The sequence below is a fragment of the Alexandromys fortis genome, unplaced genomic scaffold (genome assembly GCF_014885135.2).
Source record: "Alexandromys fortis isolate MF-2015 unplaced genomic scaffold, M_Fortis_MF-2015_v1.1 scaffold_80, whole genome shotgun sequence".
Lineage (NCBI taxonomy): Eukaryota > Metazoa > Chordata > Mammalia > Rodentia > Cricetidae > Alexandromys > Alexandromys fortis.
Window position 1 is genome coordinate 2,410,257 of NW_026068174.1, and position 19,684 is coordinate 2,429,940.

Below are 19,684 nucleotides of genomic sequence, written 5' to 3' on the forward strand. Positions count from 1 at the left end.
GAGAGAGAGAGAGAGAGAGAGAGAGAGAGAGAGAGAGAGAGAGAGAGAGAGAAGGAGAGGGAGAATACCTCATATGTCACAGGCTAGCCTTTAACTTGCTATATAGTCAAGGCTTACCTTTACCATCTGCTCTTCCTGCCTCCCATTTCCAAGTGATGGGTTTACAGGTGTGCATCATGATTTATGTGTTGCAGCCATCAACTGCCAATAGCTCCTTACCTAAGGGTAGGGCCTCATGACCCCTCCCTCATCCGTGATAGAATTTTGACTGGCTTGATCCTGTGTAGGTTCAAGTTCATAAATACAACGGCCCTCTCATGTCCAGAACACAACATGTCACAATACTCCTCCTCATCCTTCAGCTCCTACATTCTTTCCACCCCTTCTTCCATAGTGTTCCCTGAGCCTTTGGGGAGGGAGTAGTGTAGACGTCCTAATTAGGGCTGAGCATTCAATGTCACTTATTTTTATACCTTGGGCAGTTATAAATATCTGCATTAGCCACTGCCCGCTGCAAAAAGAAACTTCTCTGACCAAAGTTGAAAGCAGCACAAATCTATAAGTATAAACGTATATTTAGAAAGCAATTTGACAGCATGACCATTTAGAGAAACAACAATAGTCAGTTCCCCTCTGGGGCCTATTACATCCCCAGCCACGGGCTTTTGACCAACTTTACAGTGGTACTCATAAACTCTCTCCTGTGGAGACCGCCTCAAATCTAGTCAGAAAGGGATTGGTTGCCTCCGTGATAATCAATGCCAGTGGTTTAGTGGGCACATCTTGCCTGGCGGATAGTATTGTAGCATGGAGGTTCCCACACGGGGTAAGACCGCTGATGTCTTTTCTCCCCCAGTGGCCTGCATAGCACCTTCTAGCACTATAAAAGCTAGCCATCAGGGAGGAAGTTGCCCAGTCAGTTCCGAGCTCATTTCTCTATGTTCAGCAACCAGTGTATGCAGGGTCTTCAGCAGCAGGGTCACCAACTACTTATGGTGGGCAACCTTGAGAAACAGCAATAGCCTATGTTATTGGTGGGGAGGACTGGAACCCCCTTGATGGAGAACTCATGGGGAGGTATCCCATACCTGGCACTGAAGTACCACTTACTAATGCATGCCCTCTGTGCGTAGCGTTTCTATACCTACGGGGTACTTTCATCCAAACCTTTTGCCCCCAGCGTGCCCCTCTTCTTTCATGTCTTATGGATTCTCCTTCTCCCCTCTCCCCAGTAAAGTCTCACCACCATAGTCTTTTCTGGTTTCCTGACCTCTACAGACACGCCTTGTTAAATATATAAATCTAAGGATTTGAAAATAGGATCCAGATATGAAAAAGAACATGGACGTTTGCCTTTCTGAGTCTGTGTTCTCTCACTTGGTGTAGTATTTTCCAGTTCCATCCATTTTCTTACAGATTTCATAATTTCATTTTTCTTTATAGTTGAATAAAATTCTGGTGTGTGTGTGTGTGTGTGTACATACCACATCTTCAGTATTCACGAATTGTTGGGCACCTAGGTAGATTCCATTTCCTGGCTGTTGTAAGCACTGAACGTGGATATGCAAGTATCTCTGTAATCAGATGTGGAGTCCTTTGGGTGTATGCCCAGGAGTGATGCAGCTAGTTCATCTGGTAGTTCTGTTTTGGAAAACTTCCACACTGACTTCCATAGCAGCCACACCAGCTTATACCCCCTGTTTAATATTTGTGATGACTGCAAATGATAGTGATTAATTTCACATTGTACCCTGGCCTAAGAAGGCCTCTTTTTTAGATTTTGATGTTTTACTTTAAGTCTGGAACTGGTTAATTTGTATATAATTAAATTTGCTCATCCAGCAAATATTTACTGAACACCTGGTGTTTTGCAGGTACTAACCAGGCTTCCAGGGACACAGTGACAGTCGGGAAGAATGGGAATGTCAGTCCCAGCCTCCTCACAAGGGTCATAGTTGATGAATACATAAAAATACTGTTTTTTCTCCTCCCCCTCTTCCGAATGAATCTTGCCATTTGTATTCTTCTAGTCAGGCAAACCTTTTCTGTAAAAGGCTTGTAGTATTTTAGGCTATGCAGGCTACATATGGTCTCTCACACAGTCTTTGTTTTGTTAAACGTGTAAAAATGTAAAGACTTCTCTGAGCTCACAAGCAGAATAAAAACAGACCTGGAGCCAGATTTTAAACAAGCTGTAGTTTATGAACCCCTGATCTTGAATGTTTTGTTCTGTGGGATTCTGTGAGATATGTGTTAAGGGATTCCGATGTTATTGTTGGGCTTGTTTGTGAGTTTCTAGAATCTCCATGTGTGCTAATTGTATTATTTTGTTTTCAGTGCTTTGTTTGTTTTTTTGTTTGTTTTGAGATAGAGTCTCATATAACCTGAACTATCCTTAAACTCCATTATGTAGCGAAGAATGACCTTGATCTTCTGATCCTCCTGCCTCTGCCTCCTAAGTAATGAACTGTGGGCATGTGCCGTCAAGCCTCGTTCTTTCTAGTTGTGTTAGGATAATTCCTTTCCTCACAGTAACTTTTTGTGGCTGAGCCTGCTTTGTGCCCAGTTTTGGCCCTTTCCTGTCATTAGGCAAGTGATCTTTATGGCTGCCTACCTGAAGTTATGTATTGTGGCTTATATGACCAGAATAATAAACCATGTGATTCTCACCATGGCTGAACAGGTCAAATGCCTGAAACTCAAGTGTGCTGAGGGTCTCTAGTCAGGTGTGAGTCTTGTCTTGGGCCACTGTGGGAAGTAAAGCAGAGACAGGGTGGCCAGACACATGGTAAGAAAGAGAGATTAAAGTCTCTCCCACCAGCGGTGCCGTCTGTAGCTCTCTGGCCCACTGGAGCCCTTGTTCAGCAAACTGCTTAGTGCTGGAGAGTCTGCCTGTTGCCTGTCACCATTGTTCTTAACTTTGACTGCTATTACTCTTCTAGCCTCTTGGCAAAGACCTCAGAGCAGTCTGTCTCATATGAGCACTGGTAGGCCATAAATGCTCAAGTAGGAGCAGGAAGTAGTGGGACACGGGGCATGACTCTCACTGTAAGGCTGAGGCTGTATGTTTTCTTAGTGTTTTGTAATCTACCATGGTTGGCTGACTCCAACAGCCATGAACTCACTACAACCATCAACTCCTTCCTGCCTTTGCTCCCAGTTTTGCCACTGAGGTCTCAAGGTCTTCTGGGTCTTACCATAAAACCTATCCCTGAAAGTTCATCTCCCTGTATTGAGCACAGTGGTCCACACGGAACGGAACCTGCTTCATGTCTGCCCGTCTTCACGGCCACTGTGTTGACATTTCCTGTCTCATAGCTGCATAGGTTTTTTTCTTATTCCTTTATTAGTCACTTATTTAAGTGTACATTTATATTTTAGTTGCAGCTTACTCTAGTATTCCATAGAACATAGTTTAAGAATCATAGACCTTAACTATTCATTCAATTAAAGACAGTTCATTGTGCTTTTAGCCTCCTTGATTGGCACTACCATGGCAGAAAAAGAGAACAGATGTGTCATGTGAGACAGAGTTGCTGCTAAGAGCATAAAATTCCTTCTATTATTCTTCTCAACCAGGAATATTCTTGGTTTATGTTTGCAGATGCCAATGCCCAAAACAAAAACACTGGAGTCATCCTTAAACTTGCTCTGTCCCAACAATCTAATCCATCCACAATACCATTGGCCTTCCACCAGAATACATCTAGATCAACCCTTGCCTTTGCCTCCATCCCCAGCTCCCTGACCTGAGTCACATTCCTCTGCTGTGTGCTTTATCTTAATTACCTCCTAACAGATCTTCTGAACCCTAGTCTACAGCAATGACAATGATCCTATTTGTGTCAGGTCATCCTGTCTCTGCGCAGAACCTTTCAGGGGTGCCTCCCCCCATGAAGAGTAGAGATCAGAGTCCTGATGATGCCCTCATGCCTCTGTGGATTCATTTAGCCCTAGCTCGCCCTCAGACCTTTCTCTTCCTTTCCCTACCCATGCTGCTTCAGCTTCTCAGGACCCCAGACTTCCCCATAACTCACCAAGCAGGCCCTGTCTCGGAGCCCTTCTACTACTGTGGTTCCTGCTCAACTGTTCATATGTCTGTCATCTTCCTGTATGCTTCTATTTATCTATCCTTGCCAAAAGACCCTTCATAGCCACCCATGTAAACACCACCATACCCATGCCTTCCTTCCAAGGCCCTCTCTGCCCTCTTTCCGTGTTCCCTTCCATAGTAGGTTTCCAGTCCCCTTCACACACCCACATGTATTTTTTATTGTCCGTTACTCCTTAAAGCACCTGGAAGAAAGTTCCTTGAACTGATTTGCTTTTCAGTGTGTCCCCTACATAGAGCAGGACCTGGACTTACTTGGTGCCTAGGATACAGTTAGATGAATGATGAATCCACATTTCTGTGACCTACAATTGACAGAGGTTGAGTGTCCTGTATTGAAAATACTTGGGACCAGAAGTGTGATTTTTAGACTGTTGAGGCCTTCAGTTTTTCACAGATCTTGTTGGTTGAGTGGTATTCGGGAAGTTTGAGACTTGAAGGTATTTAGGATATCTGGTTGTTTTGTGCCCAACTAGTATTGTAAAAGCCCGAAGCCACTGAGTTCTAGTCACTTCAGAGCACACAGACAATAATGTTGTTACAAAATTTCTATCTACAGAAAACAGTTTTGTCAACTTCTGTATATATTTTGTAATCATCTTTACATTTTTTAGCATAATGTACAGTTATTTCATGCTTCTTAATGACAGCTTGAACTCTTGGGGAGTGAATGAGTGTCTAAGGCCTCTGCATCTTGTTTATTTGCTTATAGATGGAGAGCATCCCAACTCATCAAGACGATACCTGCTTCAGACCTTTCCCAAGTCAGGGCAAAGGTTGCAGCCATGGAAATGTTGAAAGGTCAAAGAGCAGACCTTGGGCTCCAGAGGGCCTGGGAAGGCAACTATCTTGCTTCGGTAAGACCAGGTGAACAATGTGAATTCATGCAACTCTGCAAAGAATGTTTCCCTAAGAATCTACAGAAAGGAGGCTGGATGCTCGACAGCACTGTAAAACAAAATCAATACTTTACAGAGAGATGTTTTAAGAAACTAAATAGTTTCTCTGAGAGGTGTTAAATTAAAAGATTTTTGTTGCTTTTAAATGTATAATACTTGATGTATCATCTGCTTAGAAGAGGGTTATAGCCACATAGATTAGCATAGTCTGTAACCTGACCCTTGACCTCTTCAACCTTCCCTTGAATTATTCAGCAGCCATTTTTTTAAGACATGGTCTTTCTACATAGCTCTGACTGTCCTGTAATTTACTATGTAGACCAGACTGGTCTCAGACTCAACAGAGATCCGCCTGCCTCTGCCTCCTGAGTGCTGAGATTAAAAGTGTGTGTCACAAGACCCGGCTTCAGCAGCCTTTTTATTTATATTATTTCCAACGCTCCATTTCATCTTCTCTCTTGTTGCCTAATTTAAAGTTTTTAATGGGACCTTTGCTATGGTAACACCCTTTGTGAGTCTAACATCTGGGTGAGAGGGTAAAAGGAGTGCTGTGAAACTCTAGGTGTAGTTCTAACGCCATATACTGAGCCATTTCCTTAGCACCTACAGTGAAGAACTCTCCTGTTCTTTGTTCTTTCAGAAGCCAGATACACCCCAGACCTCAGGCACGTTCACGCCAGTCGCTAATGAACTGAAACGTAAAGACAAATATATGAACGTCCTCTTTTCCTGTCATGTCCGGAAGGTAAGATGTTCTTAAAAGTCTGTCTGTCTTGGAGGGAGAAGACTGACTGAGAGGAAACACACATGGGCTGCAGTGAAAACTTGTATTCCCATGCAGCTGGGTGCAGCCCAGTGAGCTCTGCCCACCTGTACTGAAGATATGTTGAAAAGACTGACATGACCATCTTAGAGTTAGGCTAGTGAAGCCCTCCTGAGGGAAAGGTGTAGTCTTGCATAACTACTTTTTATTTTTTATTTTTGAGAGATCTTATATAGCCAAGGCTGGCCTCAGAATCACTATGTAGGCAAGGGTAGGTTTGAACTCCTTCCTAATCTCCCTGCCTCTGCCTCTCTGGTGCTGTTTTCAGATGTGTGCCACCATGCCCAGCTTGATCAGCATTTCTTTTTTAAACAAGATGTGTGCCTCATTGAGGTATGGGATTTGTACTTTACGATATGTGTGTCCTTCACAGCAAATACCTGTAAGCAGAGACTGTTCTTTTATGTCCTGGCTGCCCGTACCCAAATAACCACACAGACGCTGTATTAATTATAATAATTAACACTATTTGGCTGATGGCTCAAGCATATTTCTAGCTAGCTCTTACATCTTAAATTAACCCATTTCTATTAATCTATGTATCACCACAAGGCTGTGGCTTACTGGTAAGGTTTTGACATATTTCTCCTTTGGCAGCTACATGGCATCTTTTTGACTTTGCCTACTCTCTCTACATATATATATGTTCAGATTTCCAACCTGGGCTTATTTTGCCCTGCTATAGGCCAAAGCAGCTTCTATATTAGACAATAGTAATAAAACATATTCACAGCATACAGAGGGGAATCCCACATCAACTACCAGTCTGCTCTTTATTATTTACTGCCTTTTACACAGTGTCATTGCTACTTTATAAACTAGATTTGGAGGGGATGGAGAGATGGCTCAGCAGTTTAGACACTTGCTGCTCTTCCAGAGAACCTGAGTTTGGTTCTCAGCACCTATGTCAGGCAGCTCACCATCACCTGTAATTACAACTTCCGGGGCGTCTGATGCCACTGGCCTTCATGGGCTCCTGCACTCGCAGACACATACCATACGTGGTCACACATGCAGACACATAATTTTATAATTTTAAAATAGAAGAAATTAGAGTAATTATAAAGAAGTTTGTAAAGTAATCCCAATACAGTTCCATATATTAATGAAGCCATGCATTAGCATAACAAAAGATACTATTGTAAATAATGATACCATACAAAGAAGAAATTTAAAAAGTTAGCAAAGATCTCAGAACAAACACTTCGTTTCAAATCTTAAGAAAAATATTTAGTTCCACTATATGATTTAGATCAGAGAAATGAAATATGGTTTTCCAGCTCTAAGTCTAGCACTTTGAAATATTGTTAGTAAGGAGTGTTTGCAGGGATTTAGGGGAACACTTTTGCCTGGAGTATAAGATAGTTTTGAGTGGGCAATTGGACAGAGCTATCAAATGTTAAATGTTCACACCTGATTACTCCAAAACTCGACAACTCAGATTTACCTTTCAAGTATATTTCTACGGATATGAGTTCTACTAGTGGCTAATAAAAGTTGGTTTAGTAAATTGTGACCGTACACAGTAAGGCTACAGTGTGGCCATTTTAAATAAACAGACATGTGGGAAGAGAAGGGACAAGAAGTATTAAACGACAGTGTTTATGATAGTGAATATCAGTAAGGAAAAAGCAAAGACCCCTGAAATACAAGAAGAGGTGAGATGAGCTGGGATGTTGCAGTGGCAGAGGGCTAGCTCAGTGTGTGCAAGGCTACATTCCATCCCCCACACCACAGAAAAAATGGGCAAAGAGAGTGGCCACATTAGACAGCCAGTGTCCCAGGGCAGCCCATGGATGAGAATTAGAAAGGACTGAGACAGACCTCCAGAGGACAAAGTAGAAGAAAAGAGAAGGCTGCATGAAAAGAATTCCTGGGATCTTTGGAGGGTCTGGTTCAGACATCAGGTATACTGCTCAGACATGTACAGAAGGAAACCACTATAGGTTGGGCAAGGACTACCACCCCCAAAGGGGAGGAGGCCACAGTGCTGGTGCTCAGGTAGGTCCCACAGAGCCTGAACTCTGCATCCAGACTGGAGACCTCAGGAGCACCAGAGAGAGCATTAACAAGGACCTGCAGCAGTACGGAAAACGATTAGCCCTACTTGTCCTCTAGAAAAAACCTGAAAAGCACTTCTGGAAAGGGTCAAAGGTCTCTAAATGGCCTAATACCACATGAGGAAAAGTTCAAAAGCTTTTATAGAATGTCCAGCAATCAGAGGTAAAAGTCAGAGTGCATGACATCCATCAACAAGCTTACAAACAAGACCTTGAATTCAGTCATCCAAAAAGGCACAGACCAGATCATTAAGGCAATTATTGACATTTTATTTTATATATTCCAAAAGCTAGAGGAAAAATTGTACATGTTTAATAAATACCTTGAAGACTTTCAAATGACTTATAATTGAACTTACAAACATAAAAAATATGAAAGAAAAATGCAGTCAATAGAATTAACAGTATATTAGACCCTGAAGAAGAAAGATTAGTGGGTTTGAAATGGCTCAGCTAGGAAAGGTGTTTGCTGCCCAATCCTGGTGTGAAAGGAGATAAGACTCCACAGAGATGTCCTCCAATGCCCACATGTGCACCTTTGGCAAAGGCACACACAATAAAAATAGACTGACAATTTCTTTAAAAGAAAACTCAGTGAATTTGAAGAGATAGCAATAAAACTACCCAAAACTAAACACGCATAAAACAGCAAGATGTAATTTAAATAAAGCATTAAAAAAAAAAAAAAAAAGAAAAAAAAAATAAAAAAGAAACCAAGGGAAAAAATTAAAAAAAAAAGGAAAAAAAGAAGGAAGGGGGCTATAGAAAGAGGAAGAGAGGGGGGTCTGAAGTATTGAAGAAAGAACAGTTAACCTAGAATTGAATGCCCAGTAAATATATCATCAAGAACTACAGTGACAAAGACTTTTCCAAGAACATCTGAAGGTAAGTACTGAGGAAGAGTTAGAAGACATGTTCAAGCAGGAAGGAGAAAAGAAAATGTATAAGGTTTTGTGCTCTACATAGAGTAGAATATTATCAGTAGAAAATCATGGAGCTGAAGAGATGGCTCAGTAGTTAAGAGCACCAGCTTCTCTTCCAGAGGTTCAATTCCCAGCACCCACATGGCAGTTCATAACTGTCTATAAATGTAGTTCCTTGCAAGCCAATGGCCTCTTCTGACGTGTAGACATACATGCAGAAAAATATCATGTACATAAATATATAAATAAATCTATTTAGGAAGGAAGGAAGAAAGGAAGGAAGGAAGGAAGGAAGGAAGGAAGGAAGGAAGGAAGGAAAGAAAGAAAGAAAGAAAGAAAGAAAGAAAGAAAGAAAGAAAGAAAGAAAGAAAGAAAGAAAGAAAATCACACATTGTAACTGTGTTGTATAAATCCTGGCAAAACCAAAAGAGTAACAAAGCTAGTTGTTGCTAAGGAGTCAAGAAAGATACACGGGGCTGGAGAGATGGCTTCGTTGTTAAAGATCACTGCTGCTCTTCTAGGACCAGAGTTCATTCCCAGCACCCACATGGTGGTGGCTTACAACTGCCTTTAAGTCCAGTTTCAAGGTAACCAGAGCCCTCTTCTGACCTCCATGGACACCAGATGTATATTGGATGCACATACATGCATGCAGGCAAAACACACATATGCATAAAATAAATCTTAGAAAAGAAAGAAATTGAGAGGTAAGAATGTGGGGCTTAGTGGTAGGAAAAATGGAGAATTGTGGGACTGGAAGCAAAGGATAAACAGGACAAATAAATAAGCTGAAAGATGGTAAATTTAGACCTAACCCTATTGACCATCATATTAAATGTCAACAGTCTGGCTACCACAGTTGAAAGGAAATGTTGTGCCCTCTTGCCCCACGGAAGCTTTCACCAACTGGGAAGCTCTCCAAACCTCCAAGGTTCATGGAGGCTCCATAACGTAAGCAGAATTGTTTAAATCACGGTTGGCTGGTAATTAGTGTAGTCCCTAGCCTTAGTCTTTCTCTTCTCTCCGATGTGGTTGGGGAGGAGAGCTGCTAAATGGAAGTTCAGCCTTCTAATAGTGCCTTGGCCTCCATGACTCCTATTCAAGGGCTTTGTGAACTCTGTATTGGGAGCCAGGAGCAACAATACAAGTTGAACATTCAGAACCTGAAATGTTGTGAAGTCTGAACATCTTGAGTTCTGGCATGACATTCAGAATGTTTCAGGCTTTGCAATGTCATGGTCAGAGTTTGAACATTCTATGAACAACAGGACAGCAGACTTAGAAAGTTTGCAGTATCATCAGCTGGTCTCTATACTCCAGACTCTAGTTCTGAATTCTGAAATTCAGGAACTCTGTTTTATTAAATACACCTAAGGTTAATGACACAATCAGAAGAAGACTTGCTATCCAGATGTACACACTCACACAAAAAGTTTCAGTCATATTTCCTGTTTGTGGATACAACACAGGAACGTACCTGTACGTTATACCCACTCCTATTTCTGATGCGTGGCATCTGGCAGTCAGAATAGTTAGAGAGTCAGGTGGTTCTGAGAATTTGGCCATCTGTAGAAAAGCTTGGTATGATGCCCCTCATTCAAGGGAGGACAGTTTAATGCCTGACATTTTCACCCTGGTACTGATGAATAAAAACTGAAGAATTCTTACTGATGGCCCTGTATTTCTAAGCTTAATATAAAATACCCTTCTTCATGCTTGCTCAGATAATGTCCTCTGTAGAATCTTTCAGTTCCAAGGGTACAACAAGGCGAACTTGATACACTTCCAAAAGGCCCTCCTCTTCATGCTTTGGTTATTTTGAAGCAGCTGCTTTCCATTAGCGGCAGTTATTAGAACGTGTTCTTTAAGGTGAGAGCCTACTGTGTAGAGCTCCTCTGCTTGCTCTGCTCTGCCTCTGGAGCAGCTTATCTCAGACCCCCTGTGGAAACAACTGAACCTGTGAGCAGCTACCTTAAAGTGCTTCTGGAAGCAGAAGGCTAGGGGTTTTTTCCTGGGGTGAGGATTTTAATTTAGGGTCCAAGAAATAAGGTGAAGCCTTATCTAATTCTGAGTCTGCAATCCAGCTTTGCTGTTCCTTTGAGAAGATAAATATGAAATAAGAATAGCGTTCCCATTCTGTAGTGGTGTTAAGCGGGAATTCACCTATGTGTGATGAATGTTTTCCTTTCTGTGACGACAGAGCCACGTTAAGCAATCTAAAGCTTTTTTTGCTGTTAGACATGATGCCTTTCTCACTTACCTGATCCAAGTTTTAACATGATTTGAGTTGCTGAAACAGAAGGTAAATATTTGTTAGGCTCTGTAGAAACTGCGTTTTGTTCATATAAAATATTTCTGAACAGCTTCGGTACAATCTCTGCTTTGAGGGTTTCTTTCCTCCTTTTTAGATTAACTCATGTAGCATCAGAAGAACACGTGGCCTTTTTGTCTCAACAAGATCAAATGATCTTGTCAGATCGGGTAACAGGGTTTTAAAATTATATTCTTTTGTACCTCATTTGTTTGTTCCTCCATATGACTCCATAAAGATGAGGGTATTATTTCTACCTTTTATTCAGGTTCTTTGCTAGATGTTCTCTGCTCTGCATAGTACAAGGTTGATGAAAATGATGGTGAATGTTCTCCAAGCTGGCTTTTGTTGAATATTAATAGGTATTTGTTTTTAAAAAGGATTACATAGATTAAATGTACTGTGGCAATGCTGGACTAAGCATACTGTTTAAATGCAAAAGTCTCAGAACCTCTAATAACTTTCTAGGCTGTGGATATCCTAGTGGGAGCTGTCGTTTGCAGTGCTTATCCAGCCAGCCAGACCATGAAACCCTTTCTTTCACAAACTTCTGCATAAAGCCAGTGCTGTGCAGAACAGCTAAGTGGATCTCCACACTCAGTGCTTCTGATCTTCTCGGAAGTGCCAGTTGTCTGTCCTGGCAAAAACAGATGCTATGCAAAGTTATCCTCCGAGAACACAAACTATACGCATATCATGTAGATTCTGTTTTAATCATAGGCACAACTTCTGTCATGTTGAAGACTGAAAAATATGCTTTTATTATATAATAAATGTTTAGAGAATTGGCTAAAACCAAGGCAAAGGGGATAAGGTAAATTTCCATGTCAAGCTTGAATTTTACTTTGCTACTTTTTCTATCTGTAGTGCCCTGCCCTGCCCTGCCCTGCCCTGCCCTGCCTTGCCCTGCCCTAGTGCAGCTATCTGAATATCCTACCAAAGCAGTGTTTTCAGTTAACCCCTCACTTCTTTGTCGATATCTTAAGTAAGAATTGGGGGGGTGTGCAAAGAATGTAGAGAATCTGTGTGATGCCATGATGACACGGTGTATCACAGTATGCCTTCCGTCGGGGTAGAGGCTTCCTGTGCTTGTTTTGTTTTGTCTACTTGCCTTTCTCAGCCAATGAGAAGCTTGACATTGTAGAGGTTTAAAAAAATGTTGGAGCTGGAGAGATAGCGCAGAGGTTAAGAGCATATACTGATGTTGAAAAGGATCCAGGCTCAGTTCCTAACACCCATATCATTCAGCTCACAGCTGCCTGTACCTCCAATTCCAGACGAACAACTCTGACCTTCAAGGGCACTTGCATCCACATGGTGCAGTAAACTCACGCAGACACACATGCATATGTTAAATAAATGAATAAATAAATAAACCTGTTTTTAAATGTTAATCCAGGTATCTAAATTAAAATACTATTTGAACTGTCCTAACAAATAACTAGCCACAATTTGTACAATCTGCCATGGTTAATTTTATCTCTTGGGGAAACAAAGTATCTGTAAATTAGGGCAGTCTCTGACGCTCTGTCTAGTAAAGTAGTGCTCAGCAGAAACGTGTATATATTTTTATAATATCATTTTTGTCTTCTTCGAATTTTTATTTTCATTTATTGCTCTCATCCCCAAATACTAATCTTAGGTTCTTATGATAGCCCAGGGCTTCAGGCATAAACAGTATCAATTAAATTACTTGTTAATTACTGATAAAAAAAAATCCCTTATCAGATAGTTGATTCCCAGAACCTTTTCTCCCTGTCTGTGGGTAGCTGTATTCACTTCCTTGAAGGGGTCTGCAGTTCATATTTCTAGTCCCCAAATTCTACATTTGCTGTGTTTTCCCTGTTAAGCATTGTATTGCCAAACTCTACACACCTGGAAACTACTGTTCCTTTGAAATAGAACCATCCGTGGTGACCTTCTAGTGAGATTTCATCCCCATGCTCAGCCACCTCTGAACCTAGGTATTTCCAAACACGACGTTTTTATGAGCTACTATGGCTTATTGGTTTGTTTTCTTACAGGTGAATCGATTTAGTAAGGTAGAAGACAGAGCAATTTTTGTCACTGACCGTCACCTGTATAAAATGGACCCCACTAAGCAGTACAAAGTGATGAAGACTATCCCTCTGTATAATGTAAGTATGCACCAAATAAAGGACTCGTGTTTTGTAGACAGAGGCTGATGGGCTAACCATGCAACCTCTGTGGCTTTGGTGATCCCATGTCTCCTGGAATCTTACACTAGTTTTGTGTTGTACCAAAGCACAGTTTTCTATAAAAGGATTCCAAGTTTCTGATAAAGTAACTAAAAAAATGTTTTAAGGCTAAGAGCAATGGTTCTGCGCTAAGCATGATGGCACAAGCCTTTAATCCCAATGCTCTGGAGGCAGAAGCAGATAAATCTCTGTGAGTTCAAGGCCAGTCAGGTCTACAAAGTGAGTTCCAGTACAGCCAAAGCTGTTACACAGAGGAACCCTGCCTCAAAAACCACACACACACATACACACAGAGAAGTTGTTCTGGGTTCAGAGTTTCCGATAGAGTAACTAAAGCATTTTTTTAACAGCGGTTCTCTGTGACATCTATTCCTACTGTAACATATTGTTCAAATGTGCTTGTCCTTATACATGATGAATTTTCTTATTTGCTTTTATAATGATGTGTGTCCATGTGGGTACACGTGGGGACAAGGGTGCATGTGGAAGTCAGGTGTCATTCCACAGGAACCATCGAGAGTTTCACTGACCTTAGAGCTCACCAACTAGGCTAGGCTGCCTGACCAGTGAGCCTCCTGGGATCCTCCTGTCTCCACTTCCCCAGTGCTGGGATTATAAATGCTCACCACTGTGCCCAGCTTCTTTATGTGGGCTCTGGAGCTTGAACTCAGGTCTATATGCTTGTGTGGCAGGCACTGTACTGACTGAGCTAGCTCCCAGCTCTACTTTTATAAAAATCAAGTAGAAAAATCAGTAGGAAATTACTACTTTTACTTATTCTCTCTCTCTCTTTTTAACTACTAAGCCCTCTCCCCAGCCCCAACTACTACTATTTTAAATATGAGATTTGTGTAGCTCCTAAAAGTCGGTTTTTTACCAATATATTTTACAACATTAATATATTGGTTGTATAATTTCTGATCTGAGTCCACTCTGTAGCTCACCATTATACCTGGGCTTTCAAATCTATAATTACTTTGTTCTGAAACGTGAAATTTGTTGGTTATCTTCCTGAATCTCAATATGAAATTTCATTTTGTTGTTGTTGTTGTTTTTGACACAGGGTCTTGCTTGTCTTGTGAGTTGATATGAACCTTCAGAGTATACACCACCACATCTGGCTCAGATTTTTTTTCCTGTTTAGCAGTGTTAGTTTTACATGTGTCTGCACTGATTCTGTAGAAAGCTTTTAATAAACTACTGGGTCTTCTCTGTGGGGCAATTTTTCTGTCTACTAGTTCTTAAATAGGGACTCTGCATTTATGCAGTGCTAGGGTCTGTGAGGAATATTACTAAAGATTATTTTAAGTCCCTTTGGTCCCTGGAAAAAGAAATAGGAAGCATATTGTTTCATGGCTTCAATTTGTGACTTCTGAGCTCCTTTGGTAAGGGACAAAAGGGAACAAGCTTTCCTGGCTGTGCTGAATGACTCCTGCATTTATGAATAGCCTGTGTCATTGGGGTTGGGATTTGACTTACTGTGATGCCCTTCCCTCTTGCCCCCACCCTACCACACACGTACACCTCATTTCTTTTCAATAGAAAGGCCAATGGATTGAAGCTAAGAAAAGACTTTAGATGGTATATAACCTTCTTAGCCAAGACCTGCAATCTTATATATCAGCCACAATTTAAGCCTAACAGCTTGCAGACTTAGAGTAGGAGGGAGAGGAGGGCAGACAAGGGAGAAAATTATACTTTGTCAAAGTCTAAGGAAGTATGAAGCCAAACAAAAATAAATCATGGTATGGGATTTATTTCTTTGCCTTTGTTCCTGTTAAGGGGAACCCATCAAGGTCATGATATAAATTCAAAAAATAGCTAAACAACTCTTTAAACTGAAATGTCTTTTTTATTTTTAGAGTTTTTTGTGTATGCATATAAGTGTGTATCTTTGTATGAATGTGTGCATATGCATACCTGGTGTCCACAGAGTCCAGAGAGGGAGTTGTATGCCACCCGATGTGTGTGTTCAGATCTTTAAGAGCAGTATGTGCTCTTAACCACTGAGCTGTCTCTCTAGCCCCCATCTTCCTTTTTGCATTGACTATGAGTAAAAACTGTAAAACAAGTTTACATTTATAGTCGTTTCCCATAAACATTGTCAATGGAACTAACAACATACTATCATAAAGCTGATGACATTTAACTACTACTCTAGGAAGGTAGAGCTCTGAGGGATGGATCCCCAGTGTTGCGGATGTTCTCAGGAGTCCACCTATGGCACTTTGTATCCCAGTGCCATTTTTGCGCACGCCATTCTAATTTCCAGCAGCCTTCATCTTTCTCAAGCCTCTGCCTCAGCTGGAGCCCCTACTCCCTCACATAGATGGAGATGCAGTGAGCAAAGGGCGTGGGGGTGTCCTACCCCAGCTCCATTTCTCATTACCAGGATCATCTCCCAGAGCTTCCCCACAGAGCCAACTGCAGTTGCCCACAGGAGTGGCTGCCTCTCTTCTGACCCAGGTCCCCCTTCCTTGCCATTGTCTGTGGCCTACCAGATCAACCTTGCTTGCTCATCAGTCTTTGCTTCTGAGAGGAACTAACTTCAGAACGATGGAGTGGCTGCCTCCTCCAAAGCTGGGTACAAAGGGGGGCCTCCAAATGTAGCATCAAGTTTTATTTTTAGTCTTGAAGTAAATATGACAAAATGTTAAGCCTGAGTATTTTATTGTCTTTAGGTTGTTCACGTTCTAGCTCTCTTAGATATGGGGCCTTTAACTGCTTCAGTTTTAAAATATTTTAAATGCCTTTGGGGCTATATATGTTCGTATTTAAGAATGGTTTGAGCTGAATTTTACTTTTTATTTGATACTAGCCTTGTTTTCATTTCTGTCGTGAGGTCCTCTTAAAGCCATATGTCGTTAGTGGTGTTGTTTCCCAGATGGTGATTTATGGTGTTTGAGTGTGTGTGTTCCGTGGGGAGAAGATTTCATCTCCTCATTGCTCGTTAGTGTCACACCTACGGTAAATTCAGTGCTCCACGTGTCCTTTTCTGGTTTCTGTACCATGGTCTATCAGTCTACTGGTTATCCTTGTACCAATAACTATTCTCACTACAGTTGGGCACAGTTTTATGAATTCTAAGATTGCAGTAATTTCCCAGGTCCCTTCCTTTCACGTTCATACCATCTGGCTGGGGCTGTGTCTCAATAGTAAAGTCCTTGACATGTGTGTGAGAGGCCTAGATTGATCCACAGCACTGCAAATCAATACAGAATTCACCCCATTCCAACCTAACTCTTGTTCACCACACCACAGGAAGAAAGGAGTTGAGGCTGGTGACACAAGGAAGCCTGTCAGGAGGGGCACAGACACTCACATGGAGACTCGGGCATAGCCTGTTGATTCTCCTCTACTCCTTGGGAACCACTGACTGTTCTGTCTCTCCAGTTGGACCTTCTCTAGAATGTCGTGTGTCAGCACCATGTAGTATGGAGACTTTTCAGATTGGCTTCTTTCACTTGGCAATAAGCATTTAAGGCTCCCTGTGTCTGTCTGTGGCCGGTGGCTCCTATTTTTTCACTATTGTCTTAGGTAGGGTTTTCTATTGCTGTGAAGAGACACCATGACCATGGCAACTCTTATGAAGAAAGCTTTTAATTGGAGTGACTCGCTTACAGTTCCAGAGGTTCAGTCCATTATCGTCATGGCGGGGAGCGTGGCAGCGTGTAGACAGACATAGTGCTGGAGCTGAGACTGCTACATCTTGCAGGCAACAGGAAGTCAACTTGGCAGTATCCTGAGTATAGGAAGCCTCAGAGTCCATCCCCACAGGGACACGCGTCCCCCAACAAGGCCACACCCACTCCTACAAAGCCACATCTCCTAATAGTTCCACTCCCATTGGGGGCCATTTTCTTTCTAACCACCATACGTATATTCTATTATTTGGAGATCCCACAATGTGTTTTTGCATTTACTATCTTGACACAGTTGAATAAATACCTAGGGGTGTACTTATTCAGTCACAGATAAGACTCAGCTTAGCTTTGTAAGAACTGCCAGTTTTCTTCCAAAACGGCACAGCCGTTTTGTATTCTAAGCAGAATGAGGGTGCCTATTTCTTCACATTCTCACTGTGTGATATTTCACCATTCTAATATGTGTATAGCTATATAATGTATTTTTATTACCCTAAAATATATAATTCAGTATTCACTGAGTCTCTATCTTTAACCACAAGAACCACCTCTCTACTCTCTGTTGGTTTGTATTAAGGTGGTAAAGACTTTTTTTTATCTATAAACCTAAGCAAATTTATTTAAAGATGCATTTGGCACCTCCCCCCCTCCCCACCCTGACTAGAAAGCACTGTACACCGATTTGTCATTTAACAGTGGTTCTGGTCAATCATCCCAGGAAAGATAAGAACAGGACATCATGGCAGAGCCTCGAGAATATTTTCAGCAAACACTGTCCCCGCAATGACATAGTCACATAATAGTAAAAGTGATCTGAGAGAGAAGCATTTACGTTGCAGGTGACTCCTTTAGTAGCTAAGCGGCTTTGTATGCACAGACACTGCAGGCATGGGCTAGAGTTTCAGCCAGCTGCAATCTGTGTTGCTGTCAAATCAGCGTCTTCCCTGGCGGGCACGGTCCTGTGCCATATTTGCATACTGTGCTTTCAAATTAGAGCACTAGTTCCAATGCGTTTGTCCAAAAAGGTTCAGATTTTCACAAGGGACAGTGCAGTCAGGAGTCGAGGATTTTGTGACTCTGAGAGGCTTGTGGTTGCTGCTATTTAATAGGAGAACAAAGGAAAGATATTACATTACCTGCATAGTTAGCGATGCTGCGTCCAATGCTTTGATCACCACCTCTGCCTCTGAGAATTATCCTGGGAAATCAAGGTTAAGTTGATGGAAAAAATTGCTCTCTGTGGCTATGGCATGTTGTTTAAGTAAATAAATAAATGCTTCTGCCATTCAGGTTCATGTAGACACTGGTGCACCCAGACCAGCGCTGGGGAAGGAGGTTGCCGAGATTAAGCGTAATTTACATAAGCATTAAATCTGCTTGCTGCGTTTGAATAAGCTGAAACACTTGGCCTGAGTGCCACGGAAATTCTTTCGCCCTCCTTTTGTTGGTGAATGTTAGTTTTGCCTGGTGAATTAGTCTGAAAATGTTTGACTCTGCCCATTAATGTTGTTTTGATATAGACCCTTTTTATCAGTATAGGCTTGAGGGTTAAGGAAGAAGCCAATTAATTAAGCTCATACCTCCTTTGGTTCTGTGTGAAATACAAAACAAACAGGGAAGAGGAAAGAGACAATTATCTGAACTGATGTGCAGGTTCCGTAGAGCTCAATGGGCTGTAATTACGCCGGGGCTCCATGCTTTATTACTCTGTTTGACGTGGCTTGCTAGACAGATTTCCTTCTGTTTGGGAGATTGATTGTCCTTTTAACGTGTACAGGAGGTGAGCCCTGTTGAAATCCATCCACCAGTCTGCTCTGCTCCCCACCACCATTTCTAAAGCACCCTCTCCTCCTGGCAGTGTCCCAAGGGAAGGCGTTTCCATAGTAACCCCAACAGAGGCAATCAGCTGTTGTCTGGCACTGCCTGAGCTGGCGTGTGCTAGCCTTCTCCCTTCTAGATCCCCCTCAAGCCTTTAAAACACTATATTTATTAGTCCTCTTTAATGGAAGTTTATAATCCCTTAATGTCACACTCTGAGTAGCACTCGGGTTTATTTATTTATTTAGGTAATAAATCTACCTTCCTAATTAATTCTCTGCAAGCCCTGAGAGCTCCATTATTTTGAACATCTTGTGCAAATATTTATATTTCTGCCTGTTGTAACAAAGAAACTGCTTAGCAAAATTAGATAATTTGGAAATTTCTGTCTATATTGGAAATAAATTTGGAAAAATATAGGTGCTAAGGTTTCAAATGAATTTTTCAGGATTTTTTTTTCTTATTATCACACTAGTGACAAAGCGGTCTTTCTGCTATTGTAGTTTCAGCACTCAGTGATTCTATTGCTGAATTCAGGCCGTAGGTATTTAAAAATCTTCCTTGAAATGTAGTATCTGAGACATGTTCTCTCTCAGTTTTTATTGATGGGGACAGAAAAAGAGAGAGAGAGAGAAAGAGAGAGAGAGAGAGAGAGAGAGAGAGAGAGAGAGAGAGAGAGGCGCGCATATGCAGAGCTTCTCTGCCAATTGTTTTCCTGGCATTTGCAGGAGTACACGCCTTTTGTTACGTTCATTAGCCACCACAACTTATGCAAAACAGTAGGAAGCAAATCAAGCAATAGTCTCTTTCAGAAACCAGGAAGAGTCCATCTTCATAAGTACTAGACCTGGAAAGCCAATTTCAGATTTCAAAGAT

General features: G+C 41.6%; 1 protein-coding gene across 1 annotated transcript in view; it reads left to right on the top strand.

The window, feature by feature from the left end:
• Myo1d (myosin ID) overlaps nt 1–19,684 on the top strand; it is a 290,963-nt gene that overhangs the window by 176,467 nt on the left and 94,812 nt on the right. The window contains exons 18-20 of the mRNA XM_050128640.1: nt 4,824–4,968; nt 5,651–5,755; nt 13,152–13,265. Of these exons, the coding sequence (XP_049984597.1) occupies nt 4,824–4,968; nt 5,651–5,755; nt 13,152–13,265 (364 nt within the window). The remainder of the gene's footprint in view (nt 1–4,823; nt 4,969–5,650; nt 5,756–13,151; nt 13,266–19,684) is intronic.